At 45.7% G+C, this 24817-nt stretch overlaps 1 protein-coding gene across 5 annotated transcripts in view; it reads right to left on the reverse strand.

Annotated features, from left to right (window-relative positions):
- KYNU (kynureninase) overlaps positions 1–24817 on the reverse strand; it is a 116695-nt gene that overhangs the window by 28855 nt on the left and 63023 nt on the right. For all 5 annotated transcript variants that reach the window (XM_083153862.1, XM_083153861.1, XM_083153859.1 and 2 more), the window contains exons 9-12: positions 24669–24767; positions 20252–20325; positions 15344–15396; positions 12953–13038 (exon numbers count right to left, since the gene is read on the reverse strand). In XM_083153862.1, the coding sequence (XP_083009988.1) occupies positions 12953–13038; positions 15344–15396; positions 20252–20325; positions 24669–24767 (312 nt within the window). The remainder of the gene's footprint in view (positions 1–12952; positions 13039–15343; positions 15397–20251; positions 20326–24668; positions 24768–24817) is intronic.

The following is a 24817-nucleotide window of genomic DNA, read 5'->3' on the forward strand; positions in this document are numbered from 1 at the left end:
AATGGGAAGGCAATAGACTATATACTTTTTCAGGATTATTCTGTGGAGCTGACCAAGGCTCGTAAAGTGTTTCCCCCATTTGCTCGTTGCTGAGAGCCACAAAATTTGGTTTGCTTTACCCAGCATGCTTACGCATCTATGAAGGCTCTTCCCATAAAGACTTCCTATCTCCATCAGATGCTGAGGCATACTTGAAAGAACGTTTCTTCTCCACTCCTCAGGATCAGAATATAAGTGACCCAAAGACGCCTCCTCCATCCACACCTTACCCACCCTGAAATTCATCAGCTCTCACCCTGCAAGTGATTCCTGCACCCGGCACATACTACTTTAAATGTCTGTAGGCCTGACTACTGCTACCTTTTAACCCCCCCCCCACCACCACCACACACACACACACACACACTTCCACCTAATACACCAGAAATAACCAATGCCCAAACTACTGAACTTCTGCGTCTAAAGAAGATAACGATCTACACACTTCATTCCCTTCACCACTATATGACAACATGGAGACTCACTACCAGCTTCTGCCTTGTCATTGTGGTTTGTTAGTTTTCATGTTAATGTTTTCTTTTATTTTCAGCTTTCTTATTCAAATGACTCAAGGTTTAATTGTGAGATGTGTATTTCTTAAACGTTTTGACCTCTTACCAATGCTGGTTAATTACTGTGAGGAGCTTTTTTCTCCATACACAGCCGTCATAGCACCATTTATAATCTGCACCATACAATGTTTATTAATTTAGATTAGAGTTATAATTATATCTTGCACCGACACAATGTAAGCCGGTTTTAATACATGCGTCCCGCCATGTCCATTATGCCTTATCTCCCTTTTCTTCTTCTTTTTGAATGCTGGCGGCGAGGTAGGAGAACGCCTGAGTTCCACTCGCACCTTATGCCCTTTCTCTTTAAATATTCTGGCCCATGGTCTCAGACCTGGGTAATGCTATAACTTATACTTTTTCATAACCCCGGAAGTCAGCTGCTCTCCACGCACAGCACTTATTACGACTACTTCACCATATTCTCAAATCGTAATGAGCAGCTGAAACGCCCATGTTCATTCTTTGTAAATATGTCTTCAGTTTATTCCCTGTCCGTACAGTATGTCTCTTTTCTTCCCCCCCCTCCCAAACACCATAATGTTCCTCATTGCAATCTCACATGTGTTTCTGATTTATCATATGTCCATAGCTGTAAATGTCTGATTTGAAGTTTGGTTCTTGGAAGGTTGCTGGCTTCAATTCCCCTGCAAAAAGATGGAAAATTCTCCTGTGTCTGAACAAAGGAGAGATACAACTGGCATGTTTACAAGAAACACACCTCATCCCCTCAGAGATACAAAAACTCAACATGCTTGGCTGGAAGGTAATAGGCGCTAGCCCCTATAACTCTAAAGCAAGGGGGTTGTCATCCTGATCAAATCCTCTATTCCTCACAAGGTATTGGAAACGGTTGTAGACCCTGAGGGAAGATACCTGATTTTGTCAATTCAGATTGCCTCCAAACCAAATTTGTAATGTTTTTGCCCCTAACAAATACTCTAAAGCTTTCCTGCAAAAGCTAATAGCCCTACTTCTCCCTAAAGCCACTCTACCACTAATAGTATGCAGAGATTTTAACTTGACCTCCTCATCAATTCTAGATCAATCCACTTCCAACAGATCTGCTCCTTCCCTACCTAAACTAGGTGTACCTGCTTTCGCAAAATCCCTACAGATGGTTGATGCCTGGAGAGCACTTCATCCCACAGATAGGGACTATACACTGTACATGCCTATCTGCAGCCCACTCTACACTATCTAGAATAGACTACATACTACTTTCTCACTCCTTATTCCCCCTGGTTAGAGAAGTGATCATTGATCCAATCGCACTCTCCGACCATGCCCTCATTGCAGTTACAATAGGGTTGCTACCACCAACTAACATAACTAGGCTTTGGAAATTCCCGTCCTATCTAGCAAAATCCACAAAATTCTGCAACTGACTGGAATTCGCCTGGGATTCTTTTCTAGCCAACAATAATTCACATATTGAGTAAGACCCGGTACTGTTCTGGATGACAGCCAAGGCAGTTATTAGGGGAGAAATTCTCTTGTACGTCACCAGCACAAAAAATAAATATACTGTTCCTCAAAATACCTATCTTTACAAACCAAACTCTCCATGGCCTTCCAGCAATATAAATCGTCCCCTACGGACCCCAACAAACAGATATACTTATGTACTAAAACCTCCTATGATGCTCATATGCAATCTATGGGGGAATAGACATCTCTTCTCCACCAATTACCGCTTCCATAAGTTAGGCAATTAAACCGGAAAACTACTCTCCACTTTATTTCAAAGTTCACGCCCATCCCATCAGATTCTCCCACTAAAACCCCACAGGGAACTCTAACCACTACCGATCTAGAAACCGGAGCCATACTACATTTTTTCTATTCCGAACTCTACTCAGGCCCCCCTCCCAATTCAAATCCTCCCCCTCACTTCCCTCCCTCCCGGAAGTCTTTTGGTCCTCACTTTCCTGCCCTACAATATCCACAGACCAATCTAATGCCCTAATTTCTTCCATCACTGACGAAGAAGTAGAAAAAGCCATAAAGCAACTGAATGTGATAAAGCCCCAGGCCATGATGGCTATAGTGGTCACTTTTTTACAGACTCCTACGCCCAAGACTTATTCCGATTCTCACTCCCTTTTTCAATTCTCTAATGACTGCAACTCCCCCTTTACATTTCAATTCAGCAATTCTCTGTGTATTACCCAAACCGGGCAGAGATTGGTCCCTACCTGGATTATATTGCCCTATTTCCATTTTAAACCTGTACTATAAATTAGTTCCGAAAATTTTATCTGAAAGGTTAAAACCCATTCTTCCTACAATTATACATCCAGATTAAACCGGTTTCATATGTGGTCGCCGCTCGGAGCTTAATATGAGAAAGGTCCTTAGTGCAATTTCTGCCTCTACATCTACGCAACACATCCACTTACCGCCAAATCCTATGATCCTCTCCTTTGACCTAGTTGAATGGTCACATCTGTACGACACAGTGGGGCAGATGTATTAAGCCTGGAGAAGAGATAAACTGGAGTTAAAGTGGAGATAACATGGAAGAGATAACGCACCAGCCAATCAGCTGTGTTTGAAATATGACAGTTGGGATCTGATTGGCTGGTGCGTTATCTCCTTCCACTTTATCTCCAGTTTATCTCTTCACCAGGCTTAATACATCTGCCCCATTGACTCAATTTGGCTTCCCTGAACACTTTATCTCTATTCTTCGTCTCATCAATCACAACCCTCATACACAAATTACCTGCAATGGCCTTCTATCTGAGCCCTTTGCAATTTGCAAGGGAACCAGACAAGGATGCCCCCTCTCACCATTATTGTTCGCTGTAGTACTAGAACCCCTAGCCATAGCCCTGAGAGCCTCCCCATTATATTCAGGAATCCCCGTGGGTCCAATAGAACTAAAATTATCTCTCTTTGCAGATGACATGTTATTGCTTATCACCAACCCAGAATGTTCAATCGCAGAAATAATCCTCTTTTGGAGCCAAATCCGGCTACCGGGTAAACTTTACTAAATCCGAACTATTACTCTTATCTAATGCAGATCCACAAGCAGAGGAATAAATTTCTTCTTTACCCTTTACTAGGGCTAACTCTCGCATTAGATATTATCACCAAAACAAATCTCCTCTACTTACACTATAAATTATTCCCCCCTTTTAACTAAAATTACTACACTCCTTACAAGTTTGAAATTACTCCCACGATCATTACTGGGCAGGATTTTAGTCCTCCAAAGTGTAATATTCCCAAAACTCTTTTATCTATTACAGATGCTATCTTTTGCCCTAAGTAAACCCGATCTACGAAAACTCCGTAAAGCAATGACAGCCTTTTTATTGTGCGGTAAGAGACCCGGAATTGCCTTTTCTAAGCTGTCGGGCCCCAGAAGTTTTGGTGGAGCTGGTATCCCAGATTTTGAAATGTACAATGTAGCAACCCTACTAAGATGTGCGTCAGATTGGATCAATGACACTTACTCCTTCACTAACACCGAACTAGATTCTGCATTGTTTCACCCTTTTTCCCCCAAGCGCTCTACTACATTCCAGAGCATTAACCATCCCAACACATATACTGAATAATATACTCTTCCATGATATTTTCAGAGCCTGGCAAACTATAAACCGTAAACTGAACAGGAATCATCTCGTCACACAGAGAATCCCCCTCTGGGGCAACCCTAGTTTCCCCCCATCTTTAACTACGGAGGCTTTCTGACTCATCCAAAGTTTTCGAACTTGGGGGTAACATTAAGTCCTTTGCACAACTTTGTGCGGAATACTCACTATCACAAAACCATTTTTACATGTACCTACAAGTACGCCATTATCTATATCCCCTTAAAACCACATGGCAATCCACTTCCTTTATTTTAATTTCTGACCCCCTGCAGAGGCTCCTAAATACCAACGCTGCCTATATCTTTCGTCTGAAACCATACTATCAACTCCTATTAACACTAACACCGAACTAGATTCCGCATTGTTTCACCCTTTTTCCCCAAGCGGTCTACTACATTCCAGAGCATTAACCATCCAGACACATATACTGAATAATATACTCTTCCATGATATCTTCAAAGCCTGGCAAACTATAAACCGTAAACTGAACAGGAATCATCTCGTCACACAGAGAATCCCCCTCTGGGGCAACCCTAGTTTCCCCCCATCTTTAACTACGGAGGCTTTCTGACTCATCCAAAGTTTTCGAAATTGGGGGCAACATTAAGTCCTTTGCACAACTTCGTGCGGAATACTCACTATCACAAAACCATTTTGACGTGTACCTACAAGTACGCCATTATCTATATTCACTAAAAACCGCATGGCAATCCACTTCCTCTATTTTAATTTGTGACCCCTGCAGAGGCTCCTAAATACCAACGCTGTCTATATCTTTCGTCTGAAACCATACTATCAACTCCTATTAAAAAACACGTGCAATGTCAGATGGTCCAAACTATACAACCAATGGTTACCAGACATCCCCTCAATGCCCTCACCTAACAGCCTTAGCTCCCACTATGAAAAGACACTTAAAGTGCTTGGTTCCTCATACTTACAAGAGGTACACATTAAAACTATACAACGAGCATATATATCGCCAGCATGTTTGTCACACTTCGTGCCTTCAGTCACAGGAGAATGTCCGAAATGCCACGTTTCCAAAGCCTCTCTTTTCCATTGTTTTTGGGAATGCAGAAAAATCCGTCTGTTTTGGAACAAATTGCTAGGCAATATATATTCAATGTTTCAAATCTGAGTACCTCCAGACCCGCTGGCCAGTCTATGTGCCAACTTCCATAATTGGGAACTAAACCCTCAACATCGCCATTTGATACCATGGTTTTATAACAGTCGCAAAAAAGGTTATAGTAAAACACTGGGTCTCTCATTCCTCCTCTTCCCTGGGAGGGATGCCCCCCCCGGTCGGCGATCGCTGTGATTGGCTGTTCAAATCTGAACAGCCATTCACAGCGTTTCCTGTGTTACCGGCGGCTAAGCCGCTCGGTAACACAGAGATCGGTGGTGATCGGTGCTGTTAAGTACAGCACCGATCACCACCGATCCGCAGACCCCCCCTCCCACCCACCCGGCAGCCCTGTGCTCTTACCCCAGCCCGGCAGTCGCTCTCCTCCCTCTGCTCTGATCCAGCAGCGCCGCAGCGCTGCCTCCCCCTTCCCTCCCCCCCGCCAGCAGCAGCAGCAGCCTACGGGGCCATGTAAAAATGAAAGAAATAAAATGAAATGATTTATATATATATATATATATATATATATATTTATATATGTGTGTGTGTATGTGTGTATATACACATATATATATATATATATGTGTGTATATACACATATATATATATATATATATATATATATATATATATATATGTGTGTATATACACACATATATATATATATATATAGATATATACATATATATATACATATATATATATATATATATATATATATATATATATATATATATATATACACATACATAACAGCAGTGTAGACCCCTGGGCATATATATATATATATACAGATAGATATTCCCGACCGAAGACGTATATATACGTCATGGTCGGGAGGTACTTCCCGACCGAAGACGTATATATACGTCATGGTTTTAAACTGTCACCGCGTCCATAGACGCGGTGACAGTTTGGAGATGTCTGCTGTCCCTGAGCCCCGGTCGGCGATCGCTGTGATTGGCTGTTCAAATCTGAACAGCCATTCACAGCGTTTTCTGTGTTACCGGCAGCTAAGCCGCTCGATAACACAGTGATCGGTGGTGATCGGTGCTGTTAAGTACAGCACCGATCACCACCGATCGCCAGCCCCCCCCCTCCCACCCGGCAGTCCCCCCTCCCACCCACCCGGCTGCCGCAGCGCCAGCACCCCTCCCACCCCCCCACCAGCCGCAGCGCCAGACCCCCTCCCAAATCTGGTGAGCAAAATGGGGTCACATGTGAGGGGGGTTCCACTGTATTGGAGCTTCGGGGGTCTTGCTAATGCGACATAGCACCCACCATTCATTCCACCACCAAATATCACTCCTTCCCTTCTGAGTCCTGCCATGCACCCAACTGGTATTTTTTGGTCACATGTGAGGCATTGCCGTACTCGGGAGAAATTGGGGCACAGATTTTGGGGTGCTTTGTCTCCTTCATTCCTTGCGAAAATGAAAAATTTTGAGCCAGAACTGCATTTTTGTGTAAAAAATTAAATTTTTTTACACACAAATGCAGTTCTGGCTCAAAATTTTTCATTTTCGCAAGGAATGAAGGAGACAAAGCACCCCAAAATCTGTGCCCCAATTTCTCCCGAGTATGGCAATGCCTCACATGTGACCAAAAAATACCAGTTGGGTGCATGGCAGGACTCAGAAGGGAAGGAGTGATATTTGGATTTTGCAGCACAGATTCTGGTTGAATGACCCCTGAAGCACCCATACAGTGGAACCCCCCCCACAAGTGACCCCATTTTGCAAACTACACCCTTTAGGGAATTCATCTAGGGGTATAGTGTACATTTCAAACCCCCAGGGGTTTCACCAATTTTGATACAACTGAGCTGTGAAAATGAAAAATTAAATTTTTTACACAAAAATGCAGTTCTGGCTCCAAATTTTTCATTTTCACAAGGAATGAAGGAGACAAAGCACCCCAAAATCTGTGCCCCAATTTCTCCCGAGTACGGCAATGCCTCACATGTGACCAAAAAATACCATTTGGGTGCATGGCAGGACTCAGAAGGGAAGGAGTGATTTTTGTATTTTGCAGCTCAGATTCTGGTGGAATTTTGGTGGGTGCTATGTCGCATTAGCAAGACCCCCAAAGCACCAATACAGTGGAAGCCCCCCACAAGTGACCCCATTTTGCAAACTACACCCCTCAGGGAATTCATCTAGGGGTATAGTGTACATTTCAAACCCCCAGGGGTTTCACCAATTTTGATACAACTGAGCTGTGAAAATGAAAAATTAAATTTTTTACACAAAAATGCAGTTCTGGCTCCAAATTTTTCATTTTCACAAGGAATGAAGGAGACAAAGCACCACAAAATCTGTGCCCCAATTTCTCCCGAGTACGGCAATGCCTCACATGTGACCAAAAAATACCATTTGGGTGCATGGCAGGACTCAGAAGGGAAGGAGTGATTTTTGGATTTTGCAGCACAGATTCTGGTTGAATGACCCCTGAAGCACCCATACAGTGGAACCCCCCCACAAGTGACCCCATTTTGCAAACTACACCCTTTAGGGAATTCATCTAGGGGTATAGTGTACATTTCAAACCCCCAGGGGTTTCACCAATTTTGATACAACTGAGCTGTGAAAATGAAAAATTAAATTTTTTCATTTTCACAGCCCAGTTGTATCAAAATTGGTGAAACCCCTGGGGGTTTGAAATGTACACTATACCCCTAGATGAATTCCCTGAAGGGTGTAGTTTGCAAAATGGGGTCACTTGTGGGGGAGGTTCCTAACTTTTAGCATCTTATGGTGCCTAGAAACCTACATGGTGCCTAAAAAATAATCTCATAAAAAGGAGGCTCCAAAATCAAGTAGGTGCTCCTTCTATTATGAAGCCTGTGGTTTGGTCAACGTGCACACTAGGGCCACATATAGGATATTTATGAAAACAAAAGAATTGGGGGAATCAATTTTTAGTCACATTTCTCTAGTAAAATGTACTGTGTTCCTTAGAAAAATGTATTAAAATTGCAAAAAAAATGAAATTTTGAAATTTCACCTACACTTTGTTTTAATTCCTGTGAAACACCTAAAGGGTTAACAAACTTCCAAAATGCTGTTTTGAATACTGTGAGGGGTGCAGTTTTTGAAATGGCATCATTTATGGGGGTGTCTCACATACAAGTCCCTCAAAGTCACATCAGAACTGAACTGGTCCCTAAAAAAATCAGTGTTTGAAATTTTCTTGAAAATTTGAAAATTTGCTATTCATATTGTAAGCCTCCTAGTGTCCAAAAAAATTAAAAGGAAGTTGAAATAATGATGGAAACATAAAGTAGACATATGGTCTATGTTAGTTATTAACTATTTTGAGTGGTATGATTATTTATCTTACAAGCAGAAAATTTAACATTTTGCAAATTGCTAAATTTTCCATTTTTTTCCGACATTTTGGTATTTTTCACAAAAAAACACAGACTGTATCGACGAAAATTTACCACTAACTTGAAGTACAATGTGTCACGAAAAAACAATCTCAAAATCACTGGGATAAGTAAAAGCAAAAAAAAGTTATCCCCACTTAAGTGATACATGTCAGATTTGAAAAAAAGGGCTCTGTCAGGAAGGCAAAAACATGCTGTGTCAGGAAGGGGTTAAACACTCTTGATGGACATTTCTGTCTTCAAGGTTGCACGTGTTAATCCTCTACTGACCTGAATAACAGGCCCTATTTTCCCGTAAAGGTTTCTTTCCTTTCAATTAGCATCAGACATTCCCATAGAGTACAAGCTCACCTTGGCACTGGGCCCTATTTTCATATCAAGGTATCTTTCTCTTCCGGGACCTCTAGATAGCCACAATGGAATTCCACACCAATATGATTCAGGTGAAAAAACAGGGTTTATTCCAAAGTCCAATGAATACAGATAAAAAGTTTTAAAAAAGGTTTTAAAAAATGGAGGTTTCCACGTGCCGCTTCTCCCTCACTACTTCACCAAACCAATCTCTCCCGGGTGTGAGGTAGGTACTTGCCCAAAGATGGTATAAGGCCTAGGATCAGAAGATTGGGTTGGAAGCAGAGTCTGTGGATGGTTCCAGTGCTTCCAACCCAATCTTCTGATCCTAGGCCTTATACCATCTTTTTATCTGTATTCATTGGACTTTGGAATAAACCCTGTTTTTTCACCTGAATCATATTGGTGTGGAATTCCATTGTGGCTATCTAGAGGTCCCGGAAGACAAAGATACCTTGATATGAAAATAGGGCCCAGTGCCAAGGTGAACTTGTACTCTATGGGAATGTCTGATGCTAATTGAAAGGAAAGAAACCTTTACGGGAAAATAGGGCCTGTTATTCAGGTCAGTAGAGGATTAACACGTGCAACCTTGAAGACAGAAATGTCCATCAAGAGTGTTTAAATATCTTTGTTTCTACCCTCATTGTTTCTCGGTATCCATCTTGGATTGAAATCCGGACCAAAAAGGGGAGAAGAAATAGATCACAGAGTTGTTTCCTGACAGCGCACTATTGTCCACCATTTGTGTTTTCTGTGCTTGTTTGGATCTGGGGTGGTAACCCAGGGTGGTATAAGGTGCAGCAGCCAGGTTTGGCGCAGCTACTTTCACATAAATTGTTTTTTCTGTGCAGGTGTGGGGTGCTGACTTGGTTGCACTGGTGTCCTGTGGTGTCCTGTGCAGTCCAGTCCCGTGGCACTGTGCTGCTGAAGCCAGTTCTGGTGTCCTGTGCTGTCTAGTAGCAGTGGTGTAGCTAGGTGCCACAGTGCCTGGAGCAAGGGCATGTCTCTCGCGCCCCCCGCCCCGATTTGTAGTAGGTGGGGCTCTTGCTCGGTAAAAAGGGGGCACAGCCTAACGGATACATTAAACCACACACCGTATGCCCATTGCACATTTTAGCAAACTTTATAATACCCATTACACAAAAGGCCACACATGATGCAACACACAATATGCTGCACACTCATAGGTGTGCGCAGACCATTTTATTAGTGGGTGCACAATTGGAGGGGCATGTCTATCACCGCCCACTGGCCGTGTCTATCACCGCCTAGTGGGCGTGTCTATCGCACACGCTTCGCGTGCAATGCGATCCGAAGGTAGTACAAAAAGTATGTAGAACATACTTTTTGTACTGTGTGATGGGATGCACGCAAGGGCACACATCGCATCGCATGGTGAAAACGCACCATGTATGGGCACAAAGCAGTGTTTGTTACAATATATTCACCCCTTGGCCCTCTCTCCCCTAACAGATGCCTGCAGCAGACTGACTGTTGCAGCAGCTCCTACCCACCAAAACAGTAAAATCAGTCAGTACTCTATTTTTTTCCTCACCAACCAAAGAATAAAAACCTAACCTAGCTTGCTTCCTCCTAGGAGGAACACTGGCTGCCTGCAGGTCACGACTGGCGCTGGCTCCTGCTCAGCGTGGATATCACTGCCTCTGCCAGGGCGCGTGCTGCTGGCTCTCTGAGGCAGGAGGACGGTACCGCGGGCAGGAGGACGGGTGCGTGCTGTGACGTCACCGCGTCACGCTAGCGTGTGATGTCTGTAGAGGTGGGGCCAGGGGCTGACTTGAATGGAGCCCACGGCCCAGCCAGCGGTTCAGGAATAGGTTCATACGCCGCAGCGTCGTAACACCTGGCCGCCGTGTTATCTTATGTTTGTACTGCTGCGGGCTGGAGATCGGCGGAGGTGGCAGGCAAGTAAGGCTGTCCTGACCGCCGCCGGATGACGGGTGCTGGCCTGCTCTGAATTTTGCGTGCAATCGCGTGGGGGGGGGGGGGGGTGCCGGCGGGCATTAGGAGGTGCCTGTGCACCCCCGCCACCCCCCGTGCGCACGCCTATGTGCACACTGTTATGCCCATTACACAATATGCTGCACACTGTTATGCCCATTACATATTATGCCACACATTAATGTAATGCCCCCAGTGATAATGCCTATAAACGTAATGCCACTAGTAATGCACCTGACCTTACACAATGCCCCCAAAAGTGGCACTTTTTTGCTGCTTTCACCGCTGCTGTGATGGGGAGGTGGGGGACCCCTCCTGCCTGACGCGATTCGCCCTTTAAAATTGGGCAGTGTGCAGCGCCTTGCTAAAACAGCCTAGCAGGAACACTAATACTACACCTGCTGCACGACATCTCCCTGCACCTGTCCACCATCTTAGTCCCCGCACCCCATCATACTACACCTGCTGCACCACATCTCACTGCACCTGTCCCCCATCTCACTTCACCCCATCATACTACACCTGCTGCACCACATCTCACTGCACCTGTCCACCATCTCAGTCGCCCGGCCCCCATGATACTACACCTGCTGCCCCCATCTCACTGCACCGGTCCCCCATCCCACTGCACCCCATCATGGTACACCTGCTGCACCACATCTCGCTGCACCTGTCTCCCATTCCACTACACCCCATCATACTAAACCTGCTACACCCCACGATACAGCACTTGTCCCCCTCACCCCGCTATAGACCACTGCACAGCCATGCTGTTCCGGGACACTCACCGTCAGGCCAGTGCCCAGGACGATGACATCATCATCCCTCCTGCCCGGCCACCACACATGATGTAACTGGGATAGCGGCGAGGCAGCTGTGTGCCAGGGGCAGGCCCGACCACAGTCACGATGTCACTGTTGGGGGTGGGCTTCCTTCCCCCATGCCTGCGTTGATGCTGCACTCGGCGGAGGGGACATACGGACGGCCAGCTGGGTGTTTTAGCAGGTACTGTACACTAGGCAGGCGCTGGGGAAGGTCCTGACTCCAGTGCTGCCCGGCCGTGGCTGATGTTGTGAGCCACAGCCGGGCGGTGCAGGAGTCAGGAGACAGCGGGCGGATGGCAGAGTGTGCGGTGCAGTGGGTGCACGGCTCTGGCGCCCTTTGAACTTTCGGCACCCGGAGCTCGTGCTCCACTGGCCCCGCCCTCGCTACGCCCCTGTCTAGTAGTGCTGGTGTCCTGTGCTGCTATATAAATCCATTGCAGAGGTGCTGAGCTGTCTAGTGCTGTCATTAAGTCCAGTGGTACTGCTAATCCAGTGGTACTGCTGTTAAGTCCATTGGTACTGCAATTAAGTCCAGTGGTACCCAAGTATGGATATCCTTAAAACTTGGACTGCAACGACAGAGTTTTGGGAAATTCTGGCATGTGTGCTTGAATTTATATTTTGTGTACTGCTGTCAAATACCTGTAGTCACACTTGCATAAAAATTAAGCTACAAATGAGTCCCAGTTCAGCATTGCCGCAATGCATATGCACAGGCAAGCGCATTGCGGCAATGCTAATCCCCGCTAGGCTGCATACACTCATACTGCAGCATAGAAAATGAGTTGAAGGTGCAAGCATATGCACGCTGCCAGAAAGTCACGAGACACCTTCAGTACCGCAATGTGGGTACTCAATGCAGCAAGGCTGAATGAGGACACAGCTATACGCAATTTGCAAAAACGATTCTAAGGCTTTAACGGCAATGCCTCAATGCATTATACTGTGTGCACAACAATCCTGGCTCGGCACTTCCAGTAGGCTGATAAGTTATGTGGAAAGTAGGCCAAGATGCGTTACACTAATTTCGCCACACTTCACAGTAAATTTACAGCGTTCTATGATTTATTTACCTCTAAACTTGCTTGCAGGGAACACACCAATAAAATAGGAGGGTTAGATAGACGGAATCCATCAACTCCTTGGCTCAGTTTCAGTTCTAGTTGAAAAATAAAAGTCATTATATTATTTTAGGTTACATTGCATACAGCAACATCTGGAGATATAGCCAGTTGTCCTAGAGCCAGTTACTAACAATAGACGTAGTCAAGAAAGAGACATCACTGTGAATAATGCCTGATATAGTTACTTGCTGCTGATGTAGCAATTCCACAAAAAACAAACTTGTCCCGTCAATGGGGGAACTTTGGGATTCATATTATTATGTATTTCAGACACATGAAGCTTAGCTTATGGGAGTGGATCATTAGGTTGGGTGGACGGTCAAAAGGTCAACCACTATAGCTCGACAGTCAATAGGTAGACCCAAGAAAAAGGTTGACATAGTCTAGGTCGACATAGACAAAAGGTTGACAAGCAAAATATCGACACATGAAAAGGTGGCCATGGGTTTTCCTGATTTTTTTTCTTTAAACCGACTTGTTCTTACTTCATGATTCAAGTTGGATTAGAATTATATTATAATAGTGGGCCCGAACCATGGCGAGCACAGCAAACCATGTGGGGGGGGGATGCGGTACACTTGTATGGTGTCATATAGGCAGATTTTGACATTGACACCAAAAAAACTCATGGCGACCTTTACATGTGTCAACCTTTTGTCTAGGTCGACCTATGGTCTAATTCGACCTAGACCATGTCGAACTTTTTCATGGGTCCACCTATTGACAGTCGACCTAGATACTGTTGACCAAAGGCAATATTAATGGTTTTGCCCATCCAACGCTGGTCATGGCCACAGTGCTATATGGACTCTGTGAAGAGTTCATAAAGATTACCATGGAGGATTTAGGAGGAAATGAATAAAGCATGGAGAAGTTGTATCTATCCCCATAAAGAACATGATGTGCAAGGTGATAATAGTCCAGCCAATCAGCTCCCTACTGTCAATTTACATATTGGAGCTGATTGGCTGGTGCATTTCACCTTGCACATAACATTTTTTATAAGGATAGATAACACTTCTCCAAGATTCATAGATGTCATCGCTAGCAGCATTACACATTCTGGGGGTGCTGGAATTTACGTAACAGCTGTGATAGGCCAACTATTTAACTAGATTACAATGGAGATAAGGTGTGTTTGTTATTTACGAGGTGCAATTATTAGATAGCCACAATGTCAGTTATGGGTCAATGTACTGTACACTGTTTTATTTCTAATGATAGACAGGTGAAGGAAGGGACACATATTTGAGCACCTGTCTCACCTGTCTCCCCCACCACTGGTACAGAGGAACCCCCCAGTTAGCCCCACCACCTGTGCGGCCACCCGCTCTTCTATGGATCAGGCTAGACTGTGCACTTTATATATATATATATATATATATAAACTCCTCTGCTTTGTGATATATTGGCGCCCGGTGCCTATATATGTGTGTGTCTGTGTGTGTGTGTGTGTGTGTGTGTGTTACCTTATACTGCACGGAACTAGGTCCCTTCACTCCCTTGCATACTTGCCAACTTTGTTTGAGAGAGCTGCCAGGATGGCACAAAAAGGGGGGGGGGGGGGTCTGGTAGAATGGATAGGAGTTAGAGATCTGAATGCATCATCGTAGCCCCACCCTTCTATACAATGCTCACATTAACAGCACTGCAATGCAGGTGGGAGGGGGGGGGGGGGTGTCAGGGCTACTATGACAGGATTTGTCACTAACCTGCCCACTTTTTGCCCATGGGTGGAGACCAGTGGGTGCCATTCCCGGGACTTGCAGGGAGGATGGGGGTTTGGGCGGTGTGCCGCAGGCAGTGAGAGACTTGCCTTTATTTTCAGGGAAGGCAGGGAGGTACCATCATAATCCTCCCGACCATTCTGGAAGACTGGACAATTATGTGCACCCAGTTTGACACTGTGGGAACAACATAATCCAATGCTGCTTCTTTATTTCTGAGGGCACAAGATCAAGGTATACAGTATGTCCTATGCTCTCCTGCTCCATCTGTACTAGTACATATAACTGTATCACTCAATATGCCACTTGTACTGGGATTTATAGTCCTATTAGAGACTTTGTAACCTACAGACAACTAGACAAATGTATCTTTGAGGTTTTTAAAACAGCAATATTTCTTTTATACAGGAATGACAGGTCCGCTGAAAGGTCAAGGCAAAACATAATGTAAAGCTTGAGGCTTGCCCGGCACATCATGAAAGATTAGTAGAGTAGCGGTTTCACTGACATGAGCTGTGTCCAGGACAAAATGATCTGCTGAACACATTGTTTTATTGAGATGCTGACACATTAAAGGCAATGTTATCTTTTTAATCAGTATAACAGTACGCACCGTTCTCCATACTGAATCTGGATTTGAACTCATGACCCCACCAGCCTACCAACCTGGAAGGAAGTGAAATAAAATTCATTATAGGTAATTACAGCAGCGGTAGAATGAGCTAATTCCAGGCAGACACACATTACTGTATTTAGAAAACTGCTCTTCAGCCCAGCAGGTGACATCCACAATGTTATAACATTACAGCATTTTTATTGTGCAGTTCAAACATCACTGTGGGAGGGAGCTTAGAACATTAGTTCACAATTACTGACCAGAGAGAGCTGTGTTTTGCCGGAGATTGGCACAATTGGTACAGACAGAGACTTTGGATCTGAGAAGATTCTGGAGGTTGTTTACGATTACTGAGCGTAACACACATTGCCTGATTGACAGGTAAGGGGCATTCCGGGGTGGACAACCGGCATTTCATGTGCGTGCCCACAAAAATGGTGGGCGCACCTATAGAAATGCTGGGCGGGCTCCAGGGAACGCAGGTTTTTCCCTACCTGCTCGGGGGAACCCCCCAATTCGCAGAAGTTTGCACAGCCGAAAAATAAGTGTTTCCTCTGCTCTGTGCGGGCGCTTGTGAGCAGATGTGGTGTAACCAGTGCTATTTTTCAGCAGGAACCAGCAGGAACTCCGTTTCTCTAATTAAATATGACATCATCAGGAACTGAAAATGTACTTTCCATAAGATAAGTTTTATTTTAAAGTCACCTGTGAGGACCTTTGTTTCTAAATACAATACATACATCTATCTTTCCCTCCCTCTCTCTATTATATATGTTTTTTTTTTTTATTTAATTGATCCACCCCCAGACCTGGAGTTCCTGAACCTATTTTTACAGAAAAATAGTACTGGGTGTAACCATGCCCATCTGCTCACAGAGGCCGGGGGGGGGGGTTGTGCTGCTCCCTAGGCTTTGAATAAAGCAGCCTAAGGAGTGTGTGTGTTACAGCTTAGATTTGCAAATACTCTCAGCGCAAGGAGGCCGCATGTACAAGCAGCAGTTAGTACACGTACAGAGTTGGGGGCATTAGTCCGTATTGTTTTGCTGAGCATTGCGAAATTAACTTTTGATTATCTGAAGCAAGTTTATTGTAATGAGATAAAGGGGTGCACAAGGGGGTGACAGACAGTATTTAGTTCGACAGCAAACAGAATGTCAACATCAGGGTTTTTACCGCATTTTGGGATGCACTAAGCATTCCCCCACCGGGTTACCGTGGCGGGGGGCATCGGCAGAAAAATCTGGCGATGCCCCATAGAAGCCTATGGGCTTCTAACGCGACCCCCACCGCCCCGCACGGACCCACACCGCCCCGCATTCCCCCCCCCCCCTCACCTGTGTCTGGGCAGCACAGAGCTGTGCTGCCCGGACCTGTGACCTCCTCCTCCCTGCACTGTAAATCCTCTTCCGGGTGCAGGGAGGAGGTGAGCCAGTTGTGCTGCCCGGACCTGTGACCTCCTCCTCCCTGCACCGATCCTCTTCCGGGTGCAGGGAGGAGGAGAGCCAGCCCCCCCGCAGTAGCAGCCAGCAGCGGGAGGGAGGGAGGGGGGAGCCGGCAGGTCTGCTGACTCACCGCAAAGGAAAGCTCTTAACGCAAGAGCTGTCCTTTGCCATAATTATCGCATATGTTAGTGCATATGCGATAATTATGAATGCGATTGGCGTCGATAGGGGGCGGAGCTGGGGTACGGATGTTAGAACATGCCCCCTAGGGCTGGTGGAGATTATGTTTTCCAGATCTGATCACAGAATCCCAAGTGAAGTATTTAGCTCCACCTGTGGATCTTTTAAAATGTGTCAGTCAGTAATGAGTGCACCTTGGCAGCAGCTAGGATGTCTGGAAAATGGGAACTGTTTGCAGCTCTCGAGGACTGGAGTTGGCTACCACTGGACTAGACAGATTTGGCCTGTTTTCTTCAGATTCAGATGGATTTTGACAGACCGATCTGATGAAAAAAAGGCCAAATCTGAGCTCCCTCAGATCATATATGAGGCTATAGCTATGTACACACACTTCGTTTTGCTTTAGATTCAATGTGAATGTGCGTACACACGTACAGATTTTCTGTCTGATCTATCTGGTGGGGACAAAAACCTGGAAATGTATGGGAGCACATGACAATCAAAAATTTCTACCCAAATGCAGGAAAACAGAAAAAAAAATATGCTTTGATTCATTTGTTATATCAGAATGATTTAAACAATTTGTCTGACTGATCACTGTCTGTTTTCAAGTGTTTGGGAACAATTTTTTGATTGTCAGTTGCTCCCATACATTTCCAGGTTTTTGTTCCCACCAGACAGATCAGACAGAAAATTTTAATGTGTGTATGCATCTTAAGATTCGATTTTCTATAAGATCTGGCATTAGATCTTCCCATTCAATTTGGCATTAGATCTGTACTTTAGCATTCGATTCGATTTCGATCTCAAAATGTACAGTACTCATTTGATTTACTGGATCGAATTCGATATTTCCTTGGCTGCACAGTCTATTTTTCTTTTTGATTTTGAGAAAACAGGAGCACGCATCGATTTGAATGCAGATCGAAAGTGTTCTAAAAACCATTCGATGTGGATTCGATTTTGCTTCTATAAGCAAAATCGAATCGAAAACAGGGAAAAATCTAAGCGTGTTTACACAGCTTGAGTCTCAGATCCATCTGACAAAAAAATCCTTGGTGCTGCACCAAAGATCCATCTGATATGAAGCTGTCAGGGGTCTATCATAGGTCTGAGCAGATGTATCTGATTTGAATAGAGTGAAAAATTAGCCCAGGGTCAGAACAGATATCTGGAAGTATTCAAGGAAGATCTGTAGGGATTTTTAGCTTCAGATACAGATGGAGCCCCTCTCATTGTTGCTCTGCTCTCGCCAGAACATCCCTGCAGGCGAGAGCCGGGGGAGAGGGACACCATCAGACTGGGATGCAACTGCATCTCACGTGCAAGCATGTCCCAGTCTCTCAGCAGCTGGGTGGCGGGACCCTGCCCATCTCCGCTTCAGGGAGACGGGCAGGTTAGGTGGGGGGTCGGGGCGGCGATGGGGATCTGTGGTGTCGGCAGGGGAGTAGGCAGACGGTGGTGGGGAGCTCCGTTGCCATTAGGCGTGCAAGTGTCTCATGCACACGTGCCCCCTGGCGGGAGCTGGCAGATGGCGGGGGCTGGCGGTGGAAGCGCCAGTCCCTGCAAAAGCGAGAGGCACTCCATCTGTATGTCTGCAAAAATGGCTGGGGGCTTAACTGTAAACAAAGGAAGCCCATGATTTCTAAACATAAAGATGATCTCTGTCCCAGACACCATTACTCTTTCATTTCCTCTTTTTCCATGGAAACCCTCTCTCACTCTTTATCTCTCCCTCTCTATCTCACTCCCCTCTTTCTCTCTCTCCTCTTTACACAATCTTTATCTCTCACCCCCATTTCTCTCCTAATACTAAGGGCAATGTAGTGAAAAAGGCTGTGAAGCGGGCCCGTTCAACATTTTAATCTGGGGTTCACAAAGTTCTAGTTAAGCCCCTGCCCAGGATTCAGGGGTGTAGGGACTGTGGTTCCAGTTCCAGTGCATGCTCCAGGCGCCAGAAATTTCAGGGGGTGCTAAGCGGTGGCTGCCGGAACACTTACTGTAGGGACTCAGCAATGGGCTTACTACCTGGGCTCTCTACAGGTCCTCTGCATTGCCACGCTTGCACAGCAAGGGCTCTTTGGCTTTGGGGACACAGCGCTGTGCCTCTCTGAGCTCTTGCCATCTGGCCTGTGCATGGTAGGAAGAGAGAGAGAGAGAGAGAGAGAGAGAGAGAGAGAGAGAGAGAGAGAGAGAGAGAGAGAGAGAGAGAGAGAGAGGTGAAGCACAGCTTCAGGTGCAGCAGGAACAAAGAGAGAGGTACAGGCCGCTTGATGTGTCACCAAAGCTGCTGAGCCCTGGCTGTGCAGACGCGGCAGCACAGAGGACCCGCAGAGAGCCCATCCCAATTGGCAGGGTCTGTGGAGCAGTGGTATGTACAGATCATACAGTATATGATCTTCTTAAAGGTGTGTTCCTTGCCAATGTAATAATCCTAAAACTCTATATAGAGTACAGTCTACTTGGACAGGGCCACAGCTGGAAGAAAACGTACTCCAGGTGCCGATCTTCATGGAAAGACTGGCCTGTATCTAGTCATGTGCCCTGATCATTGACAGCGCACTGGAAAGCCCTTCTCTACTTCCTCAGTAACACCCAATAACTGTCACTCTCTCATATTTATCAGTTTCTATCTCCCTGATTCCTTTTTCTCTCCCACGGTGGCAGTAGCATACTGTACATCCCGCACCGTGAAACCTGTTACTTTAGCCTCCACCCTCCAATTGCTTGATAGCAGCCGGGCTGCAACATTTATGGAGCACCCCCCGAGACTGGGGAACAGCAGGATTGTGCCTCTGCCGAGGACCATGCTGCGCTCTCAGAATTCTCTACTGTGCATTTGTGGATTTGGCACATGGGGCCTAATTCAGACCTGATCGCAGGACAAATTTGTTCTCTAAATGAGCAAAACCATGCTGCACTGCATGTGGGGCAGATGTAACATGTGAAGAGAGATTAGATTTGGGTGGGTTGTGCTCATACTGAAATCTAAATTGCACTCACCCAAATCTATCTCTCTCTCTGCACTTGCAGTGCGCATGGTTTTGCCCATTTTGAGAACAAATTTGTCCTGCAATCAGGTGTGAATTAGGCCCATGAAACGTTTAGCCTAGCCTCTGTATATCTATTGTTACACTTGAAGCTAGATTAGTTGCAAGAGATGGTGGAGTATTCGGAGTGCGTGAATTTTAATTAATTAAACCCAAAGATCAATACTGTGGTTACATATCTACTTGGTTCGATCCATGACTTAACATTCGGATGATGGGAAGGTTTTACGTACGATGGTTTAATAGTGCAGGAATGTTTCTTATGAATGAACGCTCCAGCTAATCCACCAGCTCCAGAGTTCAGATACTAAAAGAACAGTGAAAATAATTCCAGTTATTGACATTCTCAAAAATGACATATTTAACAATGAACATCTTTATTGTATATACAGGTTGAGCAGTGGTGGGATTCAAATAAATTAACAAAAGGTTCTATGTCCTAATACTACATAACTGCACCATTGTAATGCCCCCGGTAGGCCCGGCCCCTCCCCTGCCACATTAAACACTGCAGTGAAGGTTGTGCAGCCTAATACAATAATGACTCGCCCTCTGGCCAGCTCAACAGCCTACAGCCATGCTGCCCCAGCCTCTCCTCTGTCTCACTCTCCCCAGTGCTGTCTTTCCCATTGGGCACAATGGGCAGTTGCCCAGAGGCCCAATGATTTTACGGGCCCACCCCAATGGGAAAGACGGCATGGCGGCGGGTGGCACACGGCATGGCAGCGGGGATGATTCGGGCAGCGGCAGCTGACTCGTAGCACTATTTGTCGTGGGGCTACAGTCTTTTTAAATTTAACAGCGCTTCCCGCTGGCACATACAGTAGCATAGCGCTACAAGCTCCATGCTGCCACTGCCCGGATCCCCTCAGGAGGGGACACTGTCCTGTGTCACTGTGTGCAGGAGAGTAGAAAGTGACAGCCTCATCTGATACCTGCAGGGGAGCATCCACATGCTGACCCACTCCGTCTCAGAGACCAGCGAGGGCAGCAGACGGGTGATGAAGCTGTGCGTGCAGAAAGAGCGGGCAAGGTCGCTCAGCACCGACCACGTCATAGACACCAGGAAGCGCAGAACAACTCCAGCCTCCCCGCACTGCCGTGCCCCCGGCAGCGGCACAGCCCCAACAGCCCCCAGCAGCGGCACAGCACTGGCAGCCGCGCCAGGGCAGTCTCAAGATCAGTGAGGGCCCAGTGAATTATTTTGCCCAGGGGCCCTCACTAATGTTGAGACGGCCCTGACTCTCCCCACACAGTGACTGACAGTGACAGCATAGCAGCAGCAGCATAAGTAACTTACCCAGACTCCGGCGGTCGGTAACCCAGTACTGTATGACTCTGTACTCCTGCGCTGTTTGGCTCTGCTCTACTGGGCCTGGGCGTGCTCTGTCCATGCCGCAGCCTCCGCCTCAGACACTGATGTGATGTCACTAGTCACGACTGCCATGCCGATAGGAAGTGTCAAGTAATGGCTGATGGTGGCTCCTCTCCTCTGCACAGAAGTTCAGAACACGTGTGCAGGGGGAGCCAGCCAGCCAATCCAAGGGAGGCAGGGCAGGGCTTACAGGCTGACTGACAGCCAGGAAAGTCCTGCTCAGCCCAGAAGAGCAGAGCCAGGCAGCAGCTATTATATTAATTTATAATCATTGTCAGGGCAAGCTGCGGCAGACAAAATGACAGGCGCCTCCCCGGCTATGATAAATGGGATTGGGATCCGATTGTGTGATTGTGTTAGTGGAAATAAAATCAGTAGTGGAATTCAGCAGGCCAGCAAATGGTTCTGCAGAACCAATAGTACATTAGGTATCAGTTCTATAGAACCGGTGCGAACCGGCTGAATCCCACCACTGAGGTTGAGTATCCCTTATCCAAATATCTGTTATCCAAATTATTCAGAAAACCATAGTCTCCAAAATTTACTTTTTTTTATTCTAAAAACGTACTGGGGACATCTGTAACTGGCACTACTGAGGACATGATACAGTATGTAACTGGCACTACTGGGGACATCTGTAACTGGCACTACCGGGGACATGATACAGTATGTAACTGGCACTACTGGGGACATCTGTAACTGGCACTACTGGGGACATGATACAGTATGTAACTGGCACTACTGGGGACATCTGTAACTGGCACTACCGGGGACATGATACAGTATGTAACTGGCACTACTGGGGACATCTGTAACTGGCACTACTGGGGACATGATACAGTATGTAACTGGCACTACTGGGGACATGTGCAACTGGCACTACTGAGGACATGATACAGTATGTAACTGGCACTACTGGGGACATTTGTAACTGGCACTACTGGGGACATGATACAGTATGTAACTGACACTATATATGGGCAAGAAAATGATTGCTTAGCATCCAAATACCATGCCCGAGATTGTACACAAACTTTGTTTCATGATTTAAAACCATTTTTGCATGCACAAACAAAATATATTTGTGTGCATTTCATGTGCTTGATGTACAACATAAATGCAAAATGACTCAAGATACCTCATTCAAATATAAAAATATTCCAAAATACGGAATAATCTGTTATCCCAAATGCTTAGGGTCCCGAACATTTTGGATAAGGGATACTCAACCTGTAATGCGATCATGATGGGTTTCTTTACTATTCATTGAATAGTACTGCTGTCTGGCTGCCAAGGTCTATGGTGGATCAGGCCTAAGATAACGACCAGACTGGACGTATGAAACTATATTATATTAGAGTGTAAGGGCTTCTTCTGCTGACAAGCATCCAAACATCATTAGTTGTCATATATTGTTACCAAAGAGCAGCCGAACAAGATCCAAGATACGCAAATAATCATTGTATCACCATATATGATGTGGAGGACATACAGTAAACTTATTATTTAGCATTTAGGGGCAGAGTAGATCGGGGTTGGTTATGCTATCCTGCTTTACGAGGCAGGGTAGAATCGGACTAGCTCAACAAGGTATTTACGGGATCTTTTGCCAGTCCAGGGAGTGGGGGCATCGTATTGGATTGTTTTAAGCATTGTCTCAACATACACAGACCAGCATCGCTTAGAAATGGAGTACTGATCGCTCCGTGTACAGTATATGCCCTGCAGCAGGGCTGGATTAAGGGTGGGCTCAGGGAGTCAGAACCCCTGGGCCCCCTCGATCTAGGGGCCCACTGTGGATGGCGTGTATTTTGTTTTTTAGCTAAAGGTTTTGTGCATGGAAGTTGGGTAGAGCTGCAGCTTCACCTATTTGCCAATGTAACGATGATTAATGGTGCTGAGCATCAGGAGCCAAGGCACACTAACTGCACAAGTGTGCAGTGCATTACTGGGAGTCCCACTGGACTTTGCACAAGAGGTCAGAGGCTGAGAGGCTTGTGCTGAGCTCTGCTTGGTGGAGCTTATCATATGCTTCTCAGGCCCATGGAGGACAGCAGCAGCGGTGGCCTCGTGATGGGAGGGTTATTACTCCGAGGCAGCACTGAGCCTGTCAGAGCTCCTACAGAGTAACGTACAGAGGGACAAACACAGGCTTTTCATGTGATATTTTGTATATATTAATCCCCCTTTACGCTGTGTTTTGACAGTGTAATATCACCCCGTACAGTTTGCGGCAGGTAATGGCAAATGAGAGGGGGGCCCCCCTGTCTAGGGTGACCCGGGTCCCCCAAAGGCTTAATCTGGCCCTGCAGCGATGGTGATGTGCGGTCCTGTGCATTGCTATCGGCCGCAGGGAAAGCCAGTGCTTGCACTGGTTTTCCTGCTAGATGGTGGGGCTTTGCCTATAAATAATAGGCAAAGCCCCTTTCAGCACGATTGCACAAAGCATTGCGGGGTGTACCGTGATGTGTGCTGAGTGATCGTTCTTAAGCCCATCGCTTTGGGGCAGTACGGATGGTGTAATGGTTATCATTACTGCCTCACAGCACTAAGGTCATGGGTTCAATTCTCACCATGGCTCTAACTGTGTGGAGTTTGTATATTCTCCCCGTATTTGGGTGGGTTTCCTCCGGGTACTCCGGTTTCCTCCCACAATCCAAAAATATACTGGTAAGTTAATTGGCTCCCAACAAATTAACCCTATAGTGTCTGTGTGTGCGTGTACATGTGGTAGGGAATATAAATTGTAAGCTCCACTGGGGCAGGGACTGATGTGAATGTTCAAATATTCTGTAAAGCGCTCCGGAATATGTATGTGCTATATAAGAAACTGTTAATAAATAATAATAAATAAATAAATCGCTAAGCACGGAGGACAGGGTGCCCCACGTGTACAGTACCAAACAATGGGGCAGATGTATTAAGCTTTAACAAGAGATAAATCCAAGGGTGATAAGGAGAGATAAACGTCCAGCCAATCACCTGCTAACTGCCATGTTACATGCTGTGTTTGAAAAAAGTCAGTAAGGAGCTGATTGGCTGGACATTTATCTCTCCTTATCAACCTTGCATTTATCTCTTGTTAAGGCTTAATACATCTGCCCCAATGTATTTTTTATTCTAAATACAAACTCAGGATCATTTTCAAATGTTTAAACCACCAGTGTGATGTGTTGGACAGATGGTTTTCCAATTCCCAATATCTTGGTGTTAGCGACCACTAGACTATTTAGTTCACTTAACTAAGAGAGCTGAATAGTAATAAAATCAAGCACCTTATATGAGCACCAACAGGCGAAATCCACTTCCCAATCATGCAAGTATAGTTCAACATTACCAACAGCATGGGCCAAATCAAATCCAACAAAACATCCCTGGGGAAGACATAACTGTAATTAATATTTCATAAGATAATACATTTATT

This window comes from Crinia signifera, chromosome 7, assembly GCF_055691185.1.
Source record: "Crinia signifera chromosome 7, ASM5569118v1, whole genome shotgun sequence".
Classification (NCBI taxonomy): domain Eukaryota; kingdom Metazoa; phylum Chordata; class Amphibia; order Anura; family Myobatrachidae; genus Crinia; species Crinia signifera.